Here is a 20,785-nt window from a genome sequence, read left to right on the forward strand (position 1 = left end):
GCCACAGGGGGAAGATTTAAAACCACACGTGACTATGGCTCCACACATGACTACGGATCCACAGACGCTTTTCTTCCTTCCCTTTGATGGGGCTACACAAAAAGGAAGTTACTCTTCAGTGTGTATCATGAGGAAACCCCAGGCCAGATGACCCAGTTCAGTGAATCCTGTCTTCACATACAACGTAAGCCTCTCCTTAGCATCTACCTGGAATATTAGCCTGGGGAGCCACAGAAGAATGATACGAAACGCAGGGCAAAATCCAAGCAACTTCTCCAGCCCACGTTCCCAATCCTGCTGCTCTGGACAGTGAAACCCAGGGAAGTAATCTTAATCTGACTGAAACCAACAGCAAATTTGAATAGACTTCAGTAAGGCCAGAGCTGCAACTAGCACCTTGAAACAAAACCCTCATCTCTCATTTTACATGCCACGCAACCCAAGAATCACTCTGTGGTATTTTCACTCATATTCAAATTACGTGCACTGTATCAGACATTTTCCACTGGACTGTATACCTCCTGTGCTTTGGTATTTCAATTTGCTAGTCGTGGATAGCCAACTTTAGTGTAAATGTGACACACAGATAGTATAACCCCTATGCAATTTTTAAGAAGACAAAGCTATTTCATTTAGGTTTTCTTCTCCTTCAGCTTTGCTTGATACTACAGAAATGGAAGTTTTGCTGAGAGGGATGTTTGTGTGGGAATCCACCAGCTCCGCTTTTTGTGGATGTTGGCATAAGGCAGTCAGGTGGGAGTTCTTTATTAAAAACGTTATCAGCATTTTGAACACAAAACTGTATTTTCACAGGAACTTGACTGACTTTTGCTAATAAAATGTACATTTTCTCCTCAGCTATACTGCCTGTATTTCCTGGTTTGGCATTGCTGCTATTGAGTTGATGATACATTAAATGGCTCTTTGCCATTTGCAAAGGGGAAAACTATCATTAAACCAGCAAATTAAAATCAATATTATTCAAAAAAATAACAAGTGGGGGTTGAAGTTGACAAGGATTTCTGCTTTTTTTCCTTCCGCACAATGATTCTGTCCTTGAATATGCAGTTATCTATGTGCCTCTGAGGAAAGAATTTAATCCTTATTGTTTAGGATTACAATAAAAATATAAAAGCTAGACTGTGATTATACACACCAGTCAATAACTTACTTCCATTTCTACTCTTTTCGGCATTACAAGTCAGCTTGCTTCTCTCACAGACACTCATCTATGATTAACTTACTTCAATTTAAATACAAAGTGTCCATGAAGCCTTTAGGCACAAATGAGTGAACATCTGTCTGCTTTCCTCCTTCCGCATACTTTCATAGGCGAGCTCTGGACTAATCCACGCAGCCGGGCGTTCGCTGGACTCAAACTCTGGTGTCACTTTAAAGACCATGGATGTCACCGCTTTGTACTGTCCACCACTTTAAGAGTCTTTCCTGCTTCTCGACAACAATAACGGCACATTATAATGATTTGACCATTTACTAGCCAAAAGCAAAAAACTTGAAAGACAAAATAATAATAAAAGTAATGACAAAAATCGTTTCTGTCTGCTGACAGCCTGAGCGAGATGGAAGCACACAAAAAGCTCAGCCATCAGGAGATGAAAATGAAGATTTTAGAGACAGGAAGCAGTGCAGTGAATTCCTCCGAGCCTCTGCTGAGGTACTGCAGACAGAGCAAACCTTCCTATCCGTCCGTCATTCGGCCAGAGGCCTACGGCAAGATTGTACCACTGGCACGGAGGCTCAGAGACACAGCAGAGCCCAGATCCAAGCCAGACACGGATCTGAAGCCGCATCATTCGCATGGATGCAAATGGCACCAGTGGAGAGAGGGGACATTTCTTCTCATCTTCCTGATACTCTGCAAAGCAGCCTTTGATGTGGAGAAACATGAGAGTTTTCACCTGGGAAAAAGGTACCATGTCAGGTGTTAAAAGGGCTTGAATCTTTCTTGGGGGTTGTATGGATACTTTAGGCTCCCACGTGCAGACTGTCATGGAGATCTGACTTCCGTGGAGGTCCTTTTCAAAATGTTCACGACTGATTGGATCTGAAGGTCTTAAACATCAGTAACAGCCAGTTCTGCTTCTCCTTCCCCACCACCCTGGATCAGTTCTCTCATTAAGAGACAACTGACACTGAAACTCAGAAAGGCAGAGGTAACACAGGGAGGTTCCTTGGAAAATTTGCATCTGGGTGTATGTAGTCCCCCTCGATACACCATACAAGTTCTTTGTCCATGCTGCAGAAGACCAGATTTCTCATCACTGCCAACCTCTGGCATACCACCATCCACAAGGAACAGTTCTTATCGCACCACCTTACTCACACCTTCATCCGTCTTGGCTGCACTACAGCAGTGTAAAATACATACCATGGAGCACTCCAGATGCCCCAACAAGCCCACGTCTCTCTCAGCAGCACAGGCTACCTATCAAACCTATTCACTAGTGCGTAACGGAGATTCCCACAGACTTTTCAATAAAGTACTGTGTTTTCATCCCAATCTTCAAAGCTCTCCCTGTAAAGACTTAGTATGAAAGGCCAAGGTGGCCACATGTCTCTGGTGCAGGGATTCTCTACGGCAAGGCTGATGCTCATATAGGCAGGCGTCTCAACCTCCTTCTCTACGAATTAAGGCCACAAACCTCATCACTTTCTACAATAAACATTTTCTATGTCATACTCCTCTGACAGAAATATATAGTGGCATGCAATTAATAGTAGCATGCCTATTAAAAATAAGCAAACTGATAAAAAGGAACCTTAACCAGAACTTTTAGCTGCACACACTTCTTCCCAAAGGGAAAGGATGAGAGAAGTAATAGCTTACAACAGATGTTAATCTTTGTGCTTAACACATTACCGGAAGGTGCTTCAAATATGGTGACAAGCACAGTATAAAAGCTTATGTAGAATAAAACAGATTAACAACTATATTTATTAAGGGCTACATTTTCAGCCAAGCCTCTGCAAACCTTTCTTTTGAAAAAGCAATTTTGTTTCTGTTTTCTGCACGCATACCGTCACTGAATATTAAATACTGTTGCAAAACCCTTAGCTTGGTTATATACCACGCTGATTAAGTTACCTTGAATTAGATTATCTCTCTTCTCCTCTGCTAGCATTCCAGCACGTCCCCCTGGCAGCGCTGGGGGTTATATACCAGAAAGGTGCATGACATCCCTTAGGGGATTATAGTCCTTTTCTCCTCTGATACCGTAATAACGACTTTACCCAATTCAATTATTCCTTACTGAAACAAACAATAAAGTGCTCTTGTCTCTCCATTGCACAATTCTGTGTAACTTTCTATACAAACATGTATACCTGCTAGCTTCTTTTCTAGTTTCACAAAAGGCTGACTTGCATTTAGTAATATTTTTCCACTTCTAATGGCTATGCACAGTCTTAACACATGACACTTAAAAATAATGATTTTTTTTTAGACTTATGATGCAAACGGAGAGAAGCTTTGCAACAGACCAATCTGTTAACACATCTCTCCTACAGTACACAGTGGCATCACACAACTTGGGTTCTGTCTATAGGAGTCGTCTTCCTTTCAAGAAATCTTCCAGAAGCCCTGTCGCCGGGGAAGCCAGGAGTAGTGGTTGGTTTTGGTACACACGTGAAGAGAAGCAGCAGCTATCAGTGGAACTGCACTCATGAGAACTATGACAAGAAATTTAAAAACTGAGAACGTGAGTTTAAGTTTTGGGAACATCTAAAGACCACAGTCTCTGGCTGGGCTCACACAGTACCCAGCGATGAACAAACACACGGGAACAAAACAGCCCTTGTCCCAAAGCAGCCTGCAGCCCAGTGACCAAATTCAGACCCTACTGAATTATGCCTATTAAAATCACTACAGAAGATAAAAAATAAGCAGCGCTTAGCAGAACTGGCTAGAGTTGATTGAAAAACACGCACGTTTCATCTAAAGCGGTTGTGTGTACCTGTTTCTTTTCACCACTAACCTGCGTGATAGCTCTACCGCGGGCACCTGCTACGCGACTCTCTGCTCTACCCTAATCAGCAGTGTCACGAGCAAAGCCATCCCAAGCCCTGCCTTCCACCAGGACTGGAAAAATAGGTCAGAGAAATAGCATTATAATCCGATTTAACTGCTATTCAAATCATCACAGTGTCTCCATTAATTTGAACGAGAATTGGATTGAGCCCAAATTACTGACAACAAAATGGGAAGTTTATTTTAATATCTTCACCATTTCATTTAAAATCTTCCATTCGAAGAACAGAAAATAAGATTTCCCACGTGCCTTCAGGTGGCTACAGCGCGACTTACATTTTTATGTAAACCAGTTCAAAATAGACAGACTGTCTGCAGTGCAGCTGGAAACTGGAGGCCCAACCTGACATGAGGCCACCCCCTCCTTACAGCTGATGGGTGCCACAAAGCAGAGGAACGGCTCAAGAGTAAGAGAGTGCATCACCCATGTGCTTGAGTAGAGGACCTCCAGGATTTGCTTCTCAGAGTGCAGTGGAGAGCCTGCAGTTTCAAAACATCTCACCCAGCTGGAAACCTCAAAGGCCAAAGTAAGAAGAGAAAGACTATCTGGAATTAACTTCCCAAACATCACAGCTCATAGCAGAAATGTTATTTATTTGATGAAAGCAAAAATAACTTCATATTCTGTAAAAAAAGAATTTTAAAAAGAAAAGAAAAAAGGTCTGCCAAAGAGGCTTGTTTTGGCAAATAATGAATGCCTAAAGAAATATTGTTTGTATTATGCAATGAACTTGTAATTAATGTTTGTTTGCTCACCATTTAATAGCAGTTCTGCACTAAGTGATGGGATTTTGCTGCCATTTGTGAATGTGTAGATTTTGAAACTTCATTCCCCATATGGAAGAGCTCCCAGGGGGTCATATCATAAACGCATTCAAATGAACAAAACAAATGACAAGTATCTGTGCAAATGTGGAAAATGAGAAAGCTGTATGTATTACTTTACATCAGTATTGTTAAGTGCCTCAGTTTACTTGTGTGGTATTTTCCTGCTTGACTGCATAGAGGTAAATCAAAAGAGGCTGTCTAGATGAGAATGAAAGCATCAAAAATATAAAACTCCTTTAGGTGTGATGAGGGGCCCTTAAATGGAGGAATCCCCTGTTTGTTCCCGCCAGCCTGGCAATGTTTACGCCTCTCATGCCTACATCTAAATCTAAAGGGAGTCTGAAATCCCAAAGAAACGATGAGACTGGCCAAAAGGAGAAATGTCAGGTAGCAATCGGTGTGCTGTCAAGAATGCAGATTAATCCCACTGACCTGGATTAATCCCATTTATCCACAGGCACCTGAAACAGAAGTGCAATCTGTCTGGCTAAGAGTGAAGCCACTTCCAGAGGGCGACTCAGAGACAAGTAGGCTCCTAACATGGCAGGGATCCCAAAAGGGTTCCATCCAGGCCTTCCACCCCTCCAGAGACAAGACAAGAGGCCGCAGCACATACAGACAAGATTAAACCAGCTTAGGTGACTGCCACTGCGCCTGCCACTGCACTGGCACAGATTACACCTAGACTTAGCTGCCTGAGTAAATAGGGAGGCATGCAGGTGGGCTTATTGAAGCCTTTGCTCCTATGGTTTCATTGCTATTAGGGCTCTACACAATTCACTGTTAAAGCTAGACTTTGCAGACATGGAGGTCAGGGAAGGTGCAATACCTTGAAGAACAAGATTCAGCTATAGCTAATATGCCCGAGCACGGACATTGTACTGCTTTAATTCTTTGTGCAAAATACTACGGACTTCTTGGTAGAGGAGTGATGAATATTGTTTTGTTTTGAAAAAGCTGGCCCATTAATTTTCTGCTACACAGGCACCCAAAGTAAAGGTTTTAGCAGATGCCAAACTCAGTTGGACCCTGCTTGTTAGTATGCTTGGGAGACAGTGGCAAAGCTGCCTCTCAGGAAGTCAGTCCCAGAATGGTAGGATTGTGCCACTAACTCAGAGCAAGGTACAGGAGCCATGCCTGTCACCCAGGGGGGACAAAAGGAGGTTAGTAGCCAGCCTGCTCTGTAACCAAGTCTGATGCATCATCGCTGAGAGGAGATGAACTGTGACAGGATTTAATTCTGCGCATTTTCCAGCTCCTACTGGAAGATACTATACGCCCCTTAATTTACAAAATAATTTTTAATTTGGCACTTGTTTTCTCGGAGCTATGAGGGAGAAGAGGGAAGAGATGTTCTTTACCATAATACCTTCATGGTATTACATGGCCTTGCTTCCTGGCATTTTTATATTTCCATCTGAAGTTGCCAGTTCTCCTGGACCACAGATTCCTATCGACCCTCAAAATTTGCCAGAGACGACTATGCGCTCACCCACAGTTATTACAAAGGAGAGCTTTCACAGTGATACAGTGCTGCAGCTAACTTACAGTTGCCTCCCAGGTCACCTGTATCCAGCTGTGTTGGGGAATGACAGCTTTACATCACTCTCATTTATGGCTATATTAAGTATATTTTGAAGGCATTTGGTTATTTAGTTAGAAGCCAAACTTTCCACTTGTAGATGAAAACTTGATCTCTCTTAAGACATCAAGCAGAAAGCTTTGATGGGTGGAGGGAGTTCCCCCCCCCTAGGAAACAATATGGAAATTTTAAACTTCATTGTAAGCTTTGAGCGGGAGAGGAACATATAGACCATGATGAACTGCAAAGGAGAACACAGCCTGTAAATGGTGCAGGCTGTTGCTGAAGAAGGAGGTATTAGCCTGTGAAAAAGCCAGAAAAAACTCAGAACATAAGACGTACCTCTGATAATGTGGTCTTACATACAGCTGCCTACTTCATTTTTAGTTTTGACAGAAACGAGATTGCTGTGTGGTTATTTCCCATGCTATCTATATGAAACAGAAAATTTAGTGAACTATGGCTTAGGGATGCTGAGGAAGGGTTGATGTTTCATTAGCATTAAGTATGATTGCATAAACAGGTCTGAAATTGAAGGCTGTGCTAGGAAAGGAGTGAAACAAAGTGAAATACAAACAAAAATATTGCCATGAGCTAAACAGCAAGACAGAAAGGATATGTGTTCTTTTCAAAAAGTTGAGCAAATCAGCTTCCTCCACTTTTTCCAATTCTTCAAAATTGAATCTAACACTGAATGAAAATTTTCCTACTTAACAAAAGTATAGAACATTGATGCTTCTCTAAGTGCAGCATTTGCAATGCCGTCATCATTGCTGAAACATAACCTTAATGATAATTTAAGCCCCTGTTACAGGTCTTTCAGCTGCTCTTGAACCTCATCTATTTTCAGGAGCAATCTGCTCATCTTTGACACCCCAAAATGGCAGAAATCAATGTGTTATTATGCTGTAAGAACAACTGAAAAGCACAGTCTTGAACTTGATAAGAAAACTATAACCTTCCTTTATGTTCACAACTTTGCCTTCCACAAAATGTAGTTTAAAGAGAGAATTTAGGGACTTTATCTTGGAAATGCTCCTTCCTCCGGGCACACGTAGCTCACAGATCTTCTACTAGATTCTGCCACTAAGAAAATATTAGGAAAAAAATAAAGGAACAATAGGAAGACCCAACATTGACTTAAATGCTAGAAAAGTGTTCATGTATGAGAAATAGACCTCTAGGGGCCACACAGGGAGAAATATATTTATAATTAATAATCATGAATCCAAAAAGCAAACCACAGAACTGCAGCAAAACACTTGTTGAAAATGACATCCAAAAATTTTGAGAAAGATGGTTGAAATGGGGAATCAAGTGTATGGTTAGGGAAACAGTGATGGATATTCAGACAAGACAACACAGTTTGAAAAAGATTTTAAAAATCTGTGAGTGTAACTCTCCTTTCACTTCTACCCAGCCAATCTTGCCTCAGTCTGGCACCCGGGTTAGTTGGGCCAAAACTTTATACTGGGATAGACAAGGGATAAGGCAAGTAAGTTGGTAAAAGAATGTGTAAGGCTAAATCTTGAACAGAAAGGTTAATACTTCCACCACTTTTTTAATTACAGAATTGCAGATTTTCACTTCTGTGATTCGTGATTCATCTTATAAAGCATAAATTTACATTTCACTGTATGTACTTTGTTCTTCCACAATGAATCTACAAGATTTTTTATAGCTTTTCATTGTGCTAACAGTATGCTCCCAGAAGAAAACTGATTTATCTTCTTTTTCACGAATTGGAGAAAATCACAACTCTGCTGTTCAACTCACTGAAGGTGAGTCTTTATTCAGCAAAATTAGTGTGCTGACCTACCCAGGCCTGGGCACCAGGCAGGAACAGAGTAGAATACATATAAAATGACACAAAACCACCTTTGGAACTGTATTTTGTACCTGAGGTAGCACTGCTGGTCCTTGTCCTGCCAACCTCTGCAAGGAGCTGACCTGAGGAACCTTAATGGGCACTGCAGTGATAGTTCCCAAAGTCTGTTGGAAGAAAAACAGTTGAACACAGCTTAAAACACTTGCACAGCTTCCCCAGATAGAATCTGCCCGACCCAGCGGTTCCCCTTCCAGCTCTTTGTTTGTCTCTTCCCGACTTATGATGGAAGGGTATAATACATCAGTCCATTTGAAGACCTCTCTCTTCTGCCTAAAGAGTCAGAGACTCTTCCTTCTCTTGAACCTTCTCTATAAAGCACTTTTAACTGAAGCCTATTGTCCCCTTAGAGCATTTGGTAATTCTGAGTGCAAAGGATACATCTCATTGTTGTGAAGTTTTTTTGGTACACAAAGAAAATACAAGTGTGCTGCCATGGCTGAGGGCTGTCTAGGCACTAGCTGGTTTTCAAAAGAGATCTGAAGAAAGGTGAAATGCACCACAGTGAAACTTCAAAACGTGCATTGGTAAGATGATGTATTTCATGGTAGCCAGGGTCACAAGAGAAGTTCACTGTATCTTAGTAAATAGTAAATACTGAATTATTAAAACTGAGAGCTACCTATAAATCTGCTACAGCACACTGTAACATAACATTCAGCTAAGACGACATCCATTTGGTCCAACACAGCAGCTGTTACTATTCCACGTTTATTTTCTCTACTCACTCTTCTGTTAGTTGTATAAAAAAAATTATTCAAAGCTTATTTGAGACAGAACAGAATAGAACAGACTATTTCAGTTGGAAAGGACCTACAATGATCATCTAGTCCAACTGCCTGACCACTTCAGGGCTGACTAAAAGTTAAAGCATGTTGTTAAGGGCATTGTCCAAATGTCTCTTAAACACGGACAGGCATGGGGCATCGACCCCCTCTCTAGGAAGCCTGCTCCAGTGTTTGACCACCCTCTTGGTAAAGAAATGTTTCCTAATGTCCAGTCTAAACCTCCCCTGGCACAGCTTTGAACCATTCCCACGCGTCCTATTACTGGATACCAGGGAGAAGAGACCAGCACCTCCTTCTCCACTTCCCCTCCTCAGGAAGCTGTAGAGAGCAGTGAGGTTGCCCCTCAGCCTCCTTTTCTCCAAACTAGACAAGCCAAAGTCCTTAGCCACTCCTCATAGGACATGCCTTCCAGCCCTTTCACCAGCTTTGTTGCCCTCCTCTGGACACATTCAAGGACCTTCACATCCTTCTTAAATTGTGGGGCCAAGAACTGCACACAGTATTCAAGGTGAGGCCGCACCAACACTGAATACAGCGGGATGATCACCTCTTTTGACCGGCTGGTTATGCTGTGTTTGATGCACCCCAGGATGGGGTTTGCCCTCTTGGCTGCCAGGGCACGCTGCTGCCTCATATTGAGCCTGCTGTCGACCAGCACCCCCGGGTCCCTTTCTGCAGGGCTGCTCTCCAGCCACTCCTCTCCCAATTTATACTTGTGCCTGGCATTAATCTGTCCTAGGTGCAGAATCTAGCATTTGGACTTGTTAAATTTAATCCCATTAATCAGAGCCCAATGCTCCAATCTATCTAGATCCCTCTGCAAGGCCTCCTGTCCTTCAAGAGAGTCAACAGTACCTTCCAGTTTGGTATTATCAGCAAACTTGCTAACGGTGCATTCAACTCTTGCATCCAGATCGTTGATAAATATATCGAACAGGACTGGCCCTAGAATTGAACCCTGAGGAACACCACTGGTGACCGGTCACCAGCCAGATGTAGCCCCATTCACTACAACCCTTTGAGCTCTGCCCTTCACCCAGGTCTTCACCCAGCACACCATGAACCCGCTCATCCCACAGCTGGACAACTTGTCCAGAAGGATGCCATGAGGGACAATTGTCAAAAGCCTTACTAAAATCCAGAAAACCTACATCCACTGCCTTCCTTTCATCCACTAGGCAGGCGACCTTACCATAGAAGGATATCAAATTAGTTAAACAGGACTTTCCTTTTGTGAACCCATGTTGACTGTGCCTGATGATTGCATTATTCTTTAAATGCTTTTCAATAGTACCCAGTATAAGATATTTGAGGTAGCAGCCTCTATGAGCAAATATATTGCTGCATTCTATATAAAATGTACTTTGTAGATGGAGAAGAGATACTTCTTAACCCAGTATTATCTTTAACCCTTATGAATACAGTTGGATACCAAGAGTAAGCAAATTATGTTTCTGTACTACAGAGTCAAGTACACAAAAGTTTCCCCCCGCCTAAAAATCTCTGTGTCTGTTTAGCTCCAATCCTTTGCTGGCTTTTCATCTATCTGTAGCGATACAGTTATCTATAGATGTACATTTATGCGTTCTGTTATAGATGGTCTGAATGGCACCTCTTTTTCAAGCCTCACCCACAGAGGCTCCTAAAATACTGGATCTGAGATGTTGTAAATAACTTGTACTTTATTTTCTCCATTAAAAAGGACAGATAGCTTATAAATTTAAGATTGCGCCATAGGTCTAAAGAACATAGCTAACTTTTCCCCTTCAACCTCTTTCATTCCTTCATCCCTGATTACAGCTCATATTTTGGTTAACTGGCCAATATTCTTAAGGCAAGATTTTATAACTTCTATCTAATGTTTCTTAATTGCTGTTGGGATGACATGGCAATATAAGCAAGCAGATGACTGTCATTATAACAGCAAGAGACACTTAGTCACTGATCACAAAAACTTATCAGGCTGCTAGAAATAGCTAATAAGGAAAGAAAAATAGATTCAACTGAATTTCTCTAAATTTAACTCCCCTCCAAACAAAAGTATCGGATCACAGCCAGTAAGATAAAGTATGCTAATATTACCCCAATCTGGTAATGAAATTTGTCAATAGAAAGGAACAATAATGTAATCAGCTCAAGGAAAGCGAAACTGTGTCAGGTTTCCTCAGACCTCAATATGTTCTCCTCAGACCTCAACAACAGAGAGGTAAAACAGTCTATTTCATTCTAACTACAGTGTTTGATAAGAATACCATGCATTTTCATGCAGAATATTTTTAATAAACTTGTCCTACAGAGTTTATATTTTTAACTCTGCTACTCCTCTTGGAGACATTTGGGGGTGTGATGTTATATATTCAGCAAAGATTAACATTTGCATAAGATTTGCCTGAGTTAAACAACAAGGAGAGCTGTACAGTTATAAACATGCAAGACAATTTCTCCTGAGTAGTCATGGATTATCGGTACCCTGGATTATCCATGGAAAAATATACTCCATTAAAATTCTGTCTTGAGCCAAGGGTGGGGCGGGGGCAGAGAAAGCAGCATTTCCACCCATGGATGCCAGAACAGGTAAGTTCTACCTCCCTGCAGAAGTAAAGGTATTGGGAACAGAGTGAGGAACTTCCACAGGGGGTACCAGGTGGGGTACCAGGGGGTATTTCCACTGCAGTTATCCTTACAGGGTGGCACATGGAATAAAAACAATGGGAACGATACTATAAACTATCTGAATTAATTACTTCTTCGTCCTGTCTACCATATCACAAACTCACACATTGGGAAGGACAACGTGATGAATTCCTGCAGTCGGGAGAGAAGGAGAACTTGAGCTGCCACCTGCTGCTATTGCCACTTATTAGACACATCACAACCTCCTGCTTTATATTAGCATGAACTAAAATTAATTCAGCCCAGTTATTTGCTTTGTAAGGTGAATACCAAAGTGAACTTTCCAACGCACACTAAAGGAACTCAAAGTTTATCACAAGCATGATCTACATTTTCCCTCCATCCCAACACTGCTTATATATAGAATGAGATTTCTTGCACAACGCAGTGAAGCCTGAGTTTTCCCTGGAAACACCAGGAGCACCACAACTTCTCCTGGGCTGCACATATTCCCTCTACAGAAAGTTAAAACAAGAATTTCTTCCTTCTGGAAGGTTGTGCTTAAAGTGTGGCTGCACCTCTCATCATTTTTATATATGCTACCTCTGACCTTGAAAACACACATTCTGATATTCCTGTTCCTAGAGGTACATGTGGATTTGCAAGGATTTTCAAACTGGCCAACAGAATACCATGTATTAAAATACGAAGTGCTGACTCTGAGGGAAATTGGGAATTTACTATAAGAATCAAATTACTCAGAAGTTAGATAAGATACAGTTATCAGTTGGTAGGATGCACAAAATCTCCATGTCTGAGCAACAAATCTCTTTTCTTGTACTACTTCAAATATCAATCACAAGGAAAAAAATCAACAAACCAATCCTGTCTAGAACAGAATGCCTCTGTCCTGTGAGGAAGGAGCTCATCTCAGCCTCTGGGTGCATCGTTGGGCCAATGCTGTTTTATGTTTCAAAACACTTAACGACTGAGCCAAAAGTAATGGGAGTGAGAGAAGAAACAAGAAACGCCATAAAACTACTCTGCACTGTTCTCTTAGCTTCACTTGAAGACAAAGCCAGGATGTATTGTCTGTGGATATCAGAGAAATGAACTATCATTAGTTCTGTCACCTGCACTCTCAAAAAATTCATCAGATTTATTTTCCTGAAGTAGGAGTTCTGCAGCGATCTCGAGAGAACAAAAACAAATTATGGCATTCTTAGGTTATGAAATTTTCAGTGACAAAGATGCAGCCTCCTGTTTACAAATGGTTTTATAGTAAGGATCTGTTATTTAATATTCAAGGAAACAATCTCAGTATAAAAATCATATGGCCAAGGGAAAATTCAAAACTTTAATCTCACATTAATAATAGCACTATACTATGTTCAGACAGAGAGATATCTAAGAATCTGTTTTACTCTTCACTATTTACATTGTTTTGTTATTGTTTCCCAGCGTGGGCAATAAATAGTTCAAGCTGTTGTATCAGCAGAATTCAATGACAGAAACCTCTGTACTTTTCCTGTAACACGTTTCATCTGTTATCTCGGGGTACTTCACCTGGGTCAGTATTATTGTCTCTGTTTTAGTGATGAAAAAATCGAGATTTAGAGGTAAAATAATGTTGTCAGGGATAGACTGTTGTGCAGGTGGAAATGCAAGCCAGACTTCTTACTTCCAGTATCTCATCCATGTGATTGATTAACCTCATCTCATCTGTTGATGTAGAGTCATATCTGAGTTGCCTAATTTTTAGGTCAGATTTTAATGATCAGACCAGGATGTTTCCATGATGATGGATGAAAGAGGTGAAGTATAAAACAGAGGGAATCACAGTTGCGGTCTCTGCAAAGAAGGAGGTGCAGTGCTAGAATGGATGGTTGGGCAGTTTGGCTCTGGGCACATTTTTCAGTGCACTGCTTTGTTCCAGTTTAAGTGGTAAATAAACGAGCAGATAAAACCACTTGCGTGGTAAATAAAAAAGTAAACGTCCTTATCTGATGTTCTTGGCCAGGCAATGAGAACTGGACAAACTCCCCATGGCTCAAGCTATAACAGGACGAATACTGCTCACACTCACCTTAATACTTCAGTTCTAGCTGGGTCCTCAGCTCAAGCCCATGGGCTGCAAGAGGTGAGTAATCAAGATACCCACACCCCCCCCTGCAAAAAGGGAAATAAACTTTTTTTCCTCCTGTTAACAGTGTGTCGTGGTTTAACCCGTCGGCAACAGGACACAGTGCCACCTATTTTCACTCACAAACTGTCCAGGCTTGCCACGGTGAGCCTGGTGGATCAAAGACTCACCATTCACTAATTCCACACTATCGTTTTCATCCATGTGGGCCTTGTTTTTTTTCTCCTTCCTTTTTTCCAATTTGTCCAAAGAGCAAGCTGGTGCACATTCTTATAAACCTTTAATTAACAAGCTGAAAAGACATTTTTCTGGCAATGCCTGACCTTTAAGCACTTTGTATGAATTTATCGATACCAGCAGAAACAATAATTTAAAAGGTTATTTTATGAGTGCTGAATAGTTTATGGCAGCACTTTTGTCAAGATAAATGAGTTTCTTATTTCTACATTTACAGCTCTAAGCATTTTAATAAAAAAGGTCCATAAAAGTCAAAGATAACTCCAAATCTCTCCTCTATCTAAGTCTGCTTGGGCTCTTCTGGTGACCCCTGAAACACCTACAACGTGGAGGGAGCACCGAAATATGCAGTGACGGGGGAAAGTGAAGAGCCAACTTTCAGTCTGCCTCAGAATTGTTTTGATTTGATTATATGCATTGAAGCCAGATTTACTATCTTTATAATGAGAATTTTTTTCAAATAAAAACAAATTAATCGGGTGTATTTCCTACCGCCTAATTCACTAAACTTTACGTCCAGCAGCACTTACTATCCCAGGCAAGCATCTGGGAGCTCATGACCCCTTGCTAATTCCTACCTCAAGCACCAGCCTCAGCCCTGGACTCGAACAGGAACCTCAGCCACTGCATCACCCACTGTAGGAGTTAACGGCTAATGAATGCATATGGCTGCAACACAAACCACTTCCAAGCCCCTGTCTTCAGTGACCTATACAGAGCAGACAGGTATCTGGCATGTCAGGGACACCTCTTTTTGCTTGAGCAATCCACAGATGCCCTCAGACAGGAACCGCAGCAGGCCCGCTGTGTAGGTGACCTGCAATCTCAGTTGCTGGGCAAATGTCATCCAGTAGCACGCTCCAAAGGGTCACATTTCGAATTGCAAAAACAGGTGAAGAGATGCAAATGAAATAATCTTTTTCAGTGGTCAGTTTACTCGGTAAGAAAATAATAATGATAAGAATTTAAAAAAAGAAAACCAACCCGAAAGCCCTAAAACAGGAGGACACAGTTGCATTAAAAGACAAAAAAAGCAGTTCCTCCCATGTAACCAAAAGAAAATGAAAAATTTAGAAGATATTGCCAAATGCAGTTAAAAAAGAAAATCACTTCTCGCCCTCAATTCTTCTATTAATACCCAATAGCGTTGTAACAATTTACTGTATTTTCTCCTCCTATGCTTCTCCTGCATTAAATCAACACCATCCCTAGATCAAGGCTCTCAAAGACAACTGAGGGATAGAAGTGTGGGGACAGTGGCAAGTAGAAGACATAAAAAGGGAAACAAAGAAGTATGGCATGGACAGAGAATAAGAATTCAAAGGATGCAGGCTAGAGATGGTTAGAGCATAAAAGGATGCTGAGGCAGAAACAAGGATGAGATTTACATTGTCCATGATCAGATAAGGGCCATGCATTCAGTTTCCTACTATTATGTTATGACTTCTTTAGTCAATGCCTGAGTTTTTAAAGCCATGACTTATGCACACTTGTGATTTTAGTAAACTTCTGCATTTCAGCCCTGAATGAATACATACATATATCTCTACAGATATGTATCTCTACTTTATCGAAAGATATTTACATTTTACTCAGTTTGGGTAAGTATCTTTGTCAGACCATTGCTATGTTTGCTTTGAATTACAAATTCCTTTCCCCCTCATTTGGATGTACTAACAAATGCTTAAGGACCTGTTCCTACAATTCATTATCCGTACAAATTCATTGTTGAGCTTGGGTACATGAGCAGTTTAGGATTAGATCACAGATGTAAAACTCTTAGGGGACACAACTCTCCTCCCATTCCAGAATTACACCAGTACAGATATAATCACTGAAGTCAATCACTGAAGAGAATCAGACTGAATGAGTAACAGAAGGTTAAAAAGCCACATAGTTTCAAAAGCCTTTCACTACAGCATGTTACCAAAATAAATACTTAACTCAGGAACATATGGGTTTGTTGTATCGTAGCAGAACAGTTCAATTATTTGAGTTCAACTGACACTGCGCTGCTGTATTATTTGCAAACTATTTTATACTGACATCAATACTGCAGCACAAATATTGTGTTCCTGCAATGTATTATAGAAACACTAATCTTTTTCTTTTTAAAGTACATATGCATCTCTCTAAGATCTAGGTCTTCTTCGTGTTGCAAATAAGACACCTAAGCTATTAAAAAAATGTTTTTGTCTGTTATGTGTTCAATATTGGCAACAACAGTTTTACAGAATGGATTTTTAATGTGGTAGTGACAGGGGAACAGATTGCTATGGCAACAGCAAAGATGAAAATTCTTAACCTGAATGGATCGTCACTGAAGTAATTGCAGGGGTTTTTTACCCATTCTACATCCATTTTACAACTTGAATGCTGCATTCAACCTTGAGCTTGCTTTATATAAATGCCAAGCACTACATGCAACCTCCAAGTTCATTTGACTTAAAACTTGCTGCACTTTACCTCAATAATCCAGGAGAGTTGCTGTCCTCTAGCTAACCTAAACATCTGAAAGCTATTATTTTTCCATATAGTCCACCAGTAAAAGCACTGTGCACTTGGATATAACTTTGAAGAGCCCTGCAAGACACGTATGCATATATGTTTCTTCTTTCCTTCTAGACTTAACTTCCATAAAAATCTGTGGAAATCATTCTTCATTTTCAAAATACGGTGCATCACTGTGCATGGTATTTCTAATGATCTGGTGGAATAATGGCATATTTCAGTTTCACACGCAGATTGTATCCCAAAGAGACTGCACTTCAGACACATATTTTGTGTAAACAGTAATTTAATTGGAATTTCATAGAAATTTAAAGATTTCTCTTCCAGCTTTTAAAAGTGTTTGTTTTCCTCATTTCCTTTCTCTTTACTCAGAATTCATTAATCATGCTCTTGTATGCACATTTATTATTGTTATGAAGTAGACAATCAGAAACACAACAAGTCCTGTTGCTTTTTTTAAAATATCAGTATTTTTCAAACCATTCTTTCTTTGGGCACTGAAAAGACCATTTAAAGCAACCCTCATTATAGCCAATTAATGACGACTCAAACTACGCCAGATGCTTTTGCACTGAAACAGCCTACAACTGCTCTCACTGCCCGTTACAAGGCCCAGTACCAGGGTGGCAACAAGCAGCAGGAGGCAAGGTACCACCTGAAATTCCAAACCTGCTTTGAAAACCACGGTGTGACCAAATTCTTAATTGCAGCTGAGGTGCTGCTGAGTACTCACCCTTTCAACACCACTCATCTGCAAGGAAACCTACAGTGGTATCAAAGCTCTTGAGGGTACCAGAGGAGTATATGCAGAGATAAAGCAAACAGTTTTCTGCTTTTACCGTGGCTCTTAGGCTTTTCAGAGCACCATCTGATTTATCTCTGCTTTTACCACAGCTCTCAAACTTTTCAGAGCACTATCTCTACTTCTTGCCACTTGCACATTCCCATCTGGGTAAACGCAAAAATACAAACTCTGTTTGAACACACTGTGGGTATATATTCTGGCAAAGGAAAAACATGGTGAATAAAGTTCATGAGTTTCCCTGGTTCAGAAATCCCACTGGTTACTTACACAAGAGGGTAGATAGCTGTGCCAAATACCTGTTCTTAAACACAGCTTTCATCACATTATTTACTGGTTAGTATTTTTTTTAAGGCACCACCATTTTTATCAAAGGAAAGAGTCAGGATTTTTCCACAGTCATTAGATCACACTCTAAATTTCTGAAGAGAAGAGAAGAGAAGAGAAGAGAAGAGAAGAGAAGAGAAGAGAAGAGAAGAGAAGAGAAGAGAAGAGAAGAGAAGAGAAGAGAAGAGAAGAGAAGAGAAGAGAAGAGAAGAGAAGAGAAGAAGAAAGTTTGGCTATGTAAACTGCATCAGCATGCACATACCTGTTCTGTGATTTGAAGCTTTATTCAGAAATCATATTCAATTAATTAAGTCTCCACCTCCTGCACAAATGAGTGTAGTCTCACTGAGTCGCAACAACACCACTCAGCAGCTGTGATCACACCTATAGTCTCTTGCTCAGCTGATTCATAAAAGATTTGCTGTTTAACTACTAAACTGTTCCAGGTTGCTGTTGTTTTTAATGACTAATGTCTTCAAATTACTTATTCTCTGTTCACAGTCTGTGGAAATATTTCTGAGTAAAGGGAAAAATGCATGCACAGCGTGTCGCACAAAGCCTCTCCCTCAAGAGAGTTCAAGCATGAGTGAAAATCTTCAACAGAGCCCCAGCAGCTGCTAAAGTACTACTGCTCTACCTCAGCTGCAGAACATGAGGATTAGGCTATGGAAAGAGAAAGCAGGGGGAGGAAAAATGAAGGAGGAAATGACCATCATTCCTTAGTGATTTAGGAATCCTCATCAATCCGAATGGCCCATGCAGCCTATCAGCAGCTACTGAAAAATTAAGATTATCTTCCAAATCATTCCACCCTAGCACCCATAGGGCTCAGAGCTGCTTTTGCAGTTCTTGCTCTGAGCTTTTATTACACATTCTTCAGTCACTCTGAAGAACCGGGAAACATGAGGGAAGTGACAGCCTGAGACGATCTAATTGCTCGCTGCCACACAGTGCCTTTTGTCAGGCCCTGCGCTGAGCTAATTCAGCTTGCTAGCCAGGATAAAGAAAGTTTTCTCCTAGTTGAATTAGCTTAGGAAAGTATCCAACAAGCAACAGAATAAAGGCAAGGGAAAAAGCAATGTTCTTAGCTGGAGGGGGGAGGGAGGGGAAGACAAAAACCACAAAGGCAGGGGAACAGAAAAATGGAATGATGGTTCCAACCTTTTTGGAGAAAGGAAGCTATTAGATCAGCTCAGCCATAATAACTGGATGTGGTTACCAAAAGTAACTTCTGTGAGCATAGAACTTGGGGAAGGAACATGAAGACTTTGCCTGAATTCCATATAAAGTGTGTATAAATATGATTGATCTTAAAATTCTACTGTTAATGTAATTTGTTAGAAAAAAGGAAGCAATAACTTTCCCAGGAAATGTTAATTTGAATGTGCAGAACATTCCATAAGCTTGCTTTATTTTTTTTTTAGGCAGACTACTCAGCAATATTGAGCCACTTGCCCATCAACAAAACCCAGCGGAAAATACTGCTTTAGTACAGCATGGCTGAATTACCGTTGCTATTGAATTCTTAACTTTGGTATTCCACAGTTCTAGGATTGCGGCTGTGAAAAATCATTGCAGATATTGCTACGTAGGTGCCTTCTTCTAATTAAAAGAAAATACTGAAATAGAGCAGCACCTTATTTAGTTTTGGAGGGTGATAAACTCTACAGTATTCACTTACAAATGTAATTGATTCTTTGGTGATCCAAATAAAAAGGCTGATCTTTTATGTTGATTTGTTCAGACAGTAGCAGGATTTGGCAAATTTATGCTTATAGAAATAAATTCATAAATATATACGTAAGATACATATATATACACTATGTGTGTGTGAATACACAAACACACACTTCAGAACACATAATAATATATTACACATAATATTTTCCCAGAGTTGTAAATATACCAAAATGAGCACCCGTGTTTCCCTACAATGACAGAACTAGGAAATCTTAGAGTTAGTAAGTAGAAAATCTCCTCTTCTTCCTGAGATGCTGCATTAATATTAGTGCTAGCAGAACTAGCCTTATAAACACTAAAGTCAGCAAAGGTTCCTTTGTTTCCAAGCCTAGAAACTGTATCTGTTTCTGGAGTGCAGAAATTGTAAGACACAAACCAGAAAAAAATCAAACCACAACTCTGGTCTACTGTCTAGCCCGTGTGACTTTTTCTGGCTCTTACTTAGGACGTTTCATCCTGCTAGTCCCAGATAAACCTGGATACTGGGACATCTTCCAAGGTCCCAGTAGGCTCAGTTTCAGAAAAAGCCCCAATGTGCCTGTGTCCAACCTAGCTCCAGCTAAAGAGTTCAAAATCACCTTCTCAACTCTCGCTGCTGAGCTGCTGTCAAGCCTTAAAGACAATAAAATCCTCATGTGCTTCAGATTTAACCATTAATATTCTCTGGACACCTGAAGGTTTGCTTCTTGGCAAGCCCGGAAACATCACCTTTGAGGTGTCAACAACTCAGTACCTAGAACTGAATCCACAAACGCATGAAGGTATCGCATGGTACCATGTCCAGCTCTTAGGTGCCTTGCTGCAGTTCTTAATTAGGCATCCAAGTTTCCCTGTGTAGGGTATCCAAAGAGTATGACAGGGCACCTTGGGAAAGAAATTTGCAAACCACCACCCTAGGGCAGAAGATAGATGTCTAGATAGGTGTGTTCAATAGGAGTATTTACTGCGTTACTGACTCCAGGCCTTTGGAGTCAACTTACTTTGCTCTGAAAGAGGAGACCTGCTTCATTCCCACTGGGATTCACCTCCCTGAGCCTCCTCCTGGAGACTAATCTGTGTTCAACCACTTTCATTCAAAGCACACTCTAAGAAAGCTGTCCTTTCCTTTTTTCCTCCTTCCCGTCTTTCCCTTCAACCAGTTTCTCAGGAGTTCAATCACCTACTCCAGAGAAGGAAGATTACAGTTCCTACACCCACACATGGGTCTGTAAGCCATTTAACTATCAGAACATACCTGGGAGAAAGACTCTTCTTCCAAGCTTTTCTGCTAAATTAGTCAGT

General features: G+C 40.8%; 1 protein-coding gene across 1 annotated transcript in view; it reads right to left on the minus strand.

The window, feature by feature from the left end:
* Positions 1–20,785, minus strand: part of PHF21B (PHD finger protein 21B) — a 66,169-nt gene that overhangs the window by 32,488 nt on the left and 12,896 nt on the right. Inside the window, exon 2 of the mRNA XM_075491737.1 lies at positions 8,358–8,450. Within this exon, the coding sequence (XP_075347852.1) occupies positions 8,358–8,450 (93 nt within the window). The remainder of the gene's footprint in view (positions 1–8,357; positions 8,451–20,785) is intronic.

This window comes from Mycteria americana, chromosome 1 (genome assembly GCF_035582795.1).
Source record: "Mycteria americana isolate JAX WOST 10 ecotype Jacksonville Zoo and Gardens chromosome 1, USCA_MyAme_1.0, whole genome shotgun sequence".
NCBI classification, from domain to species: Eukaryota; Metazoa; Chordata; class Aves; order Ciconiiformes; family Ciconiidae; genus Mycteria; species Mycteria americana.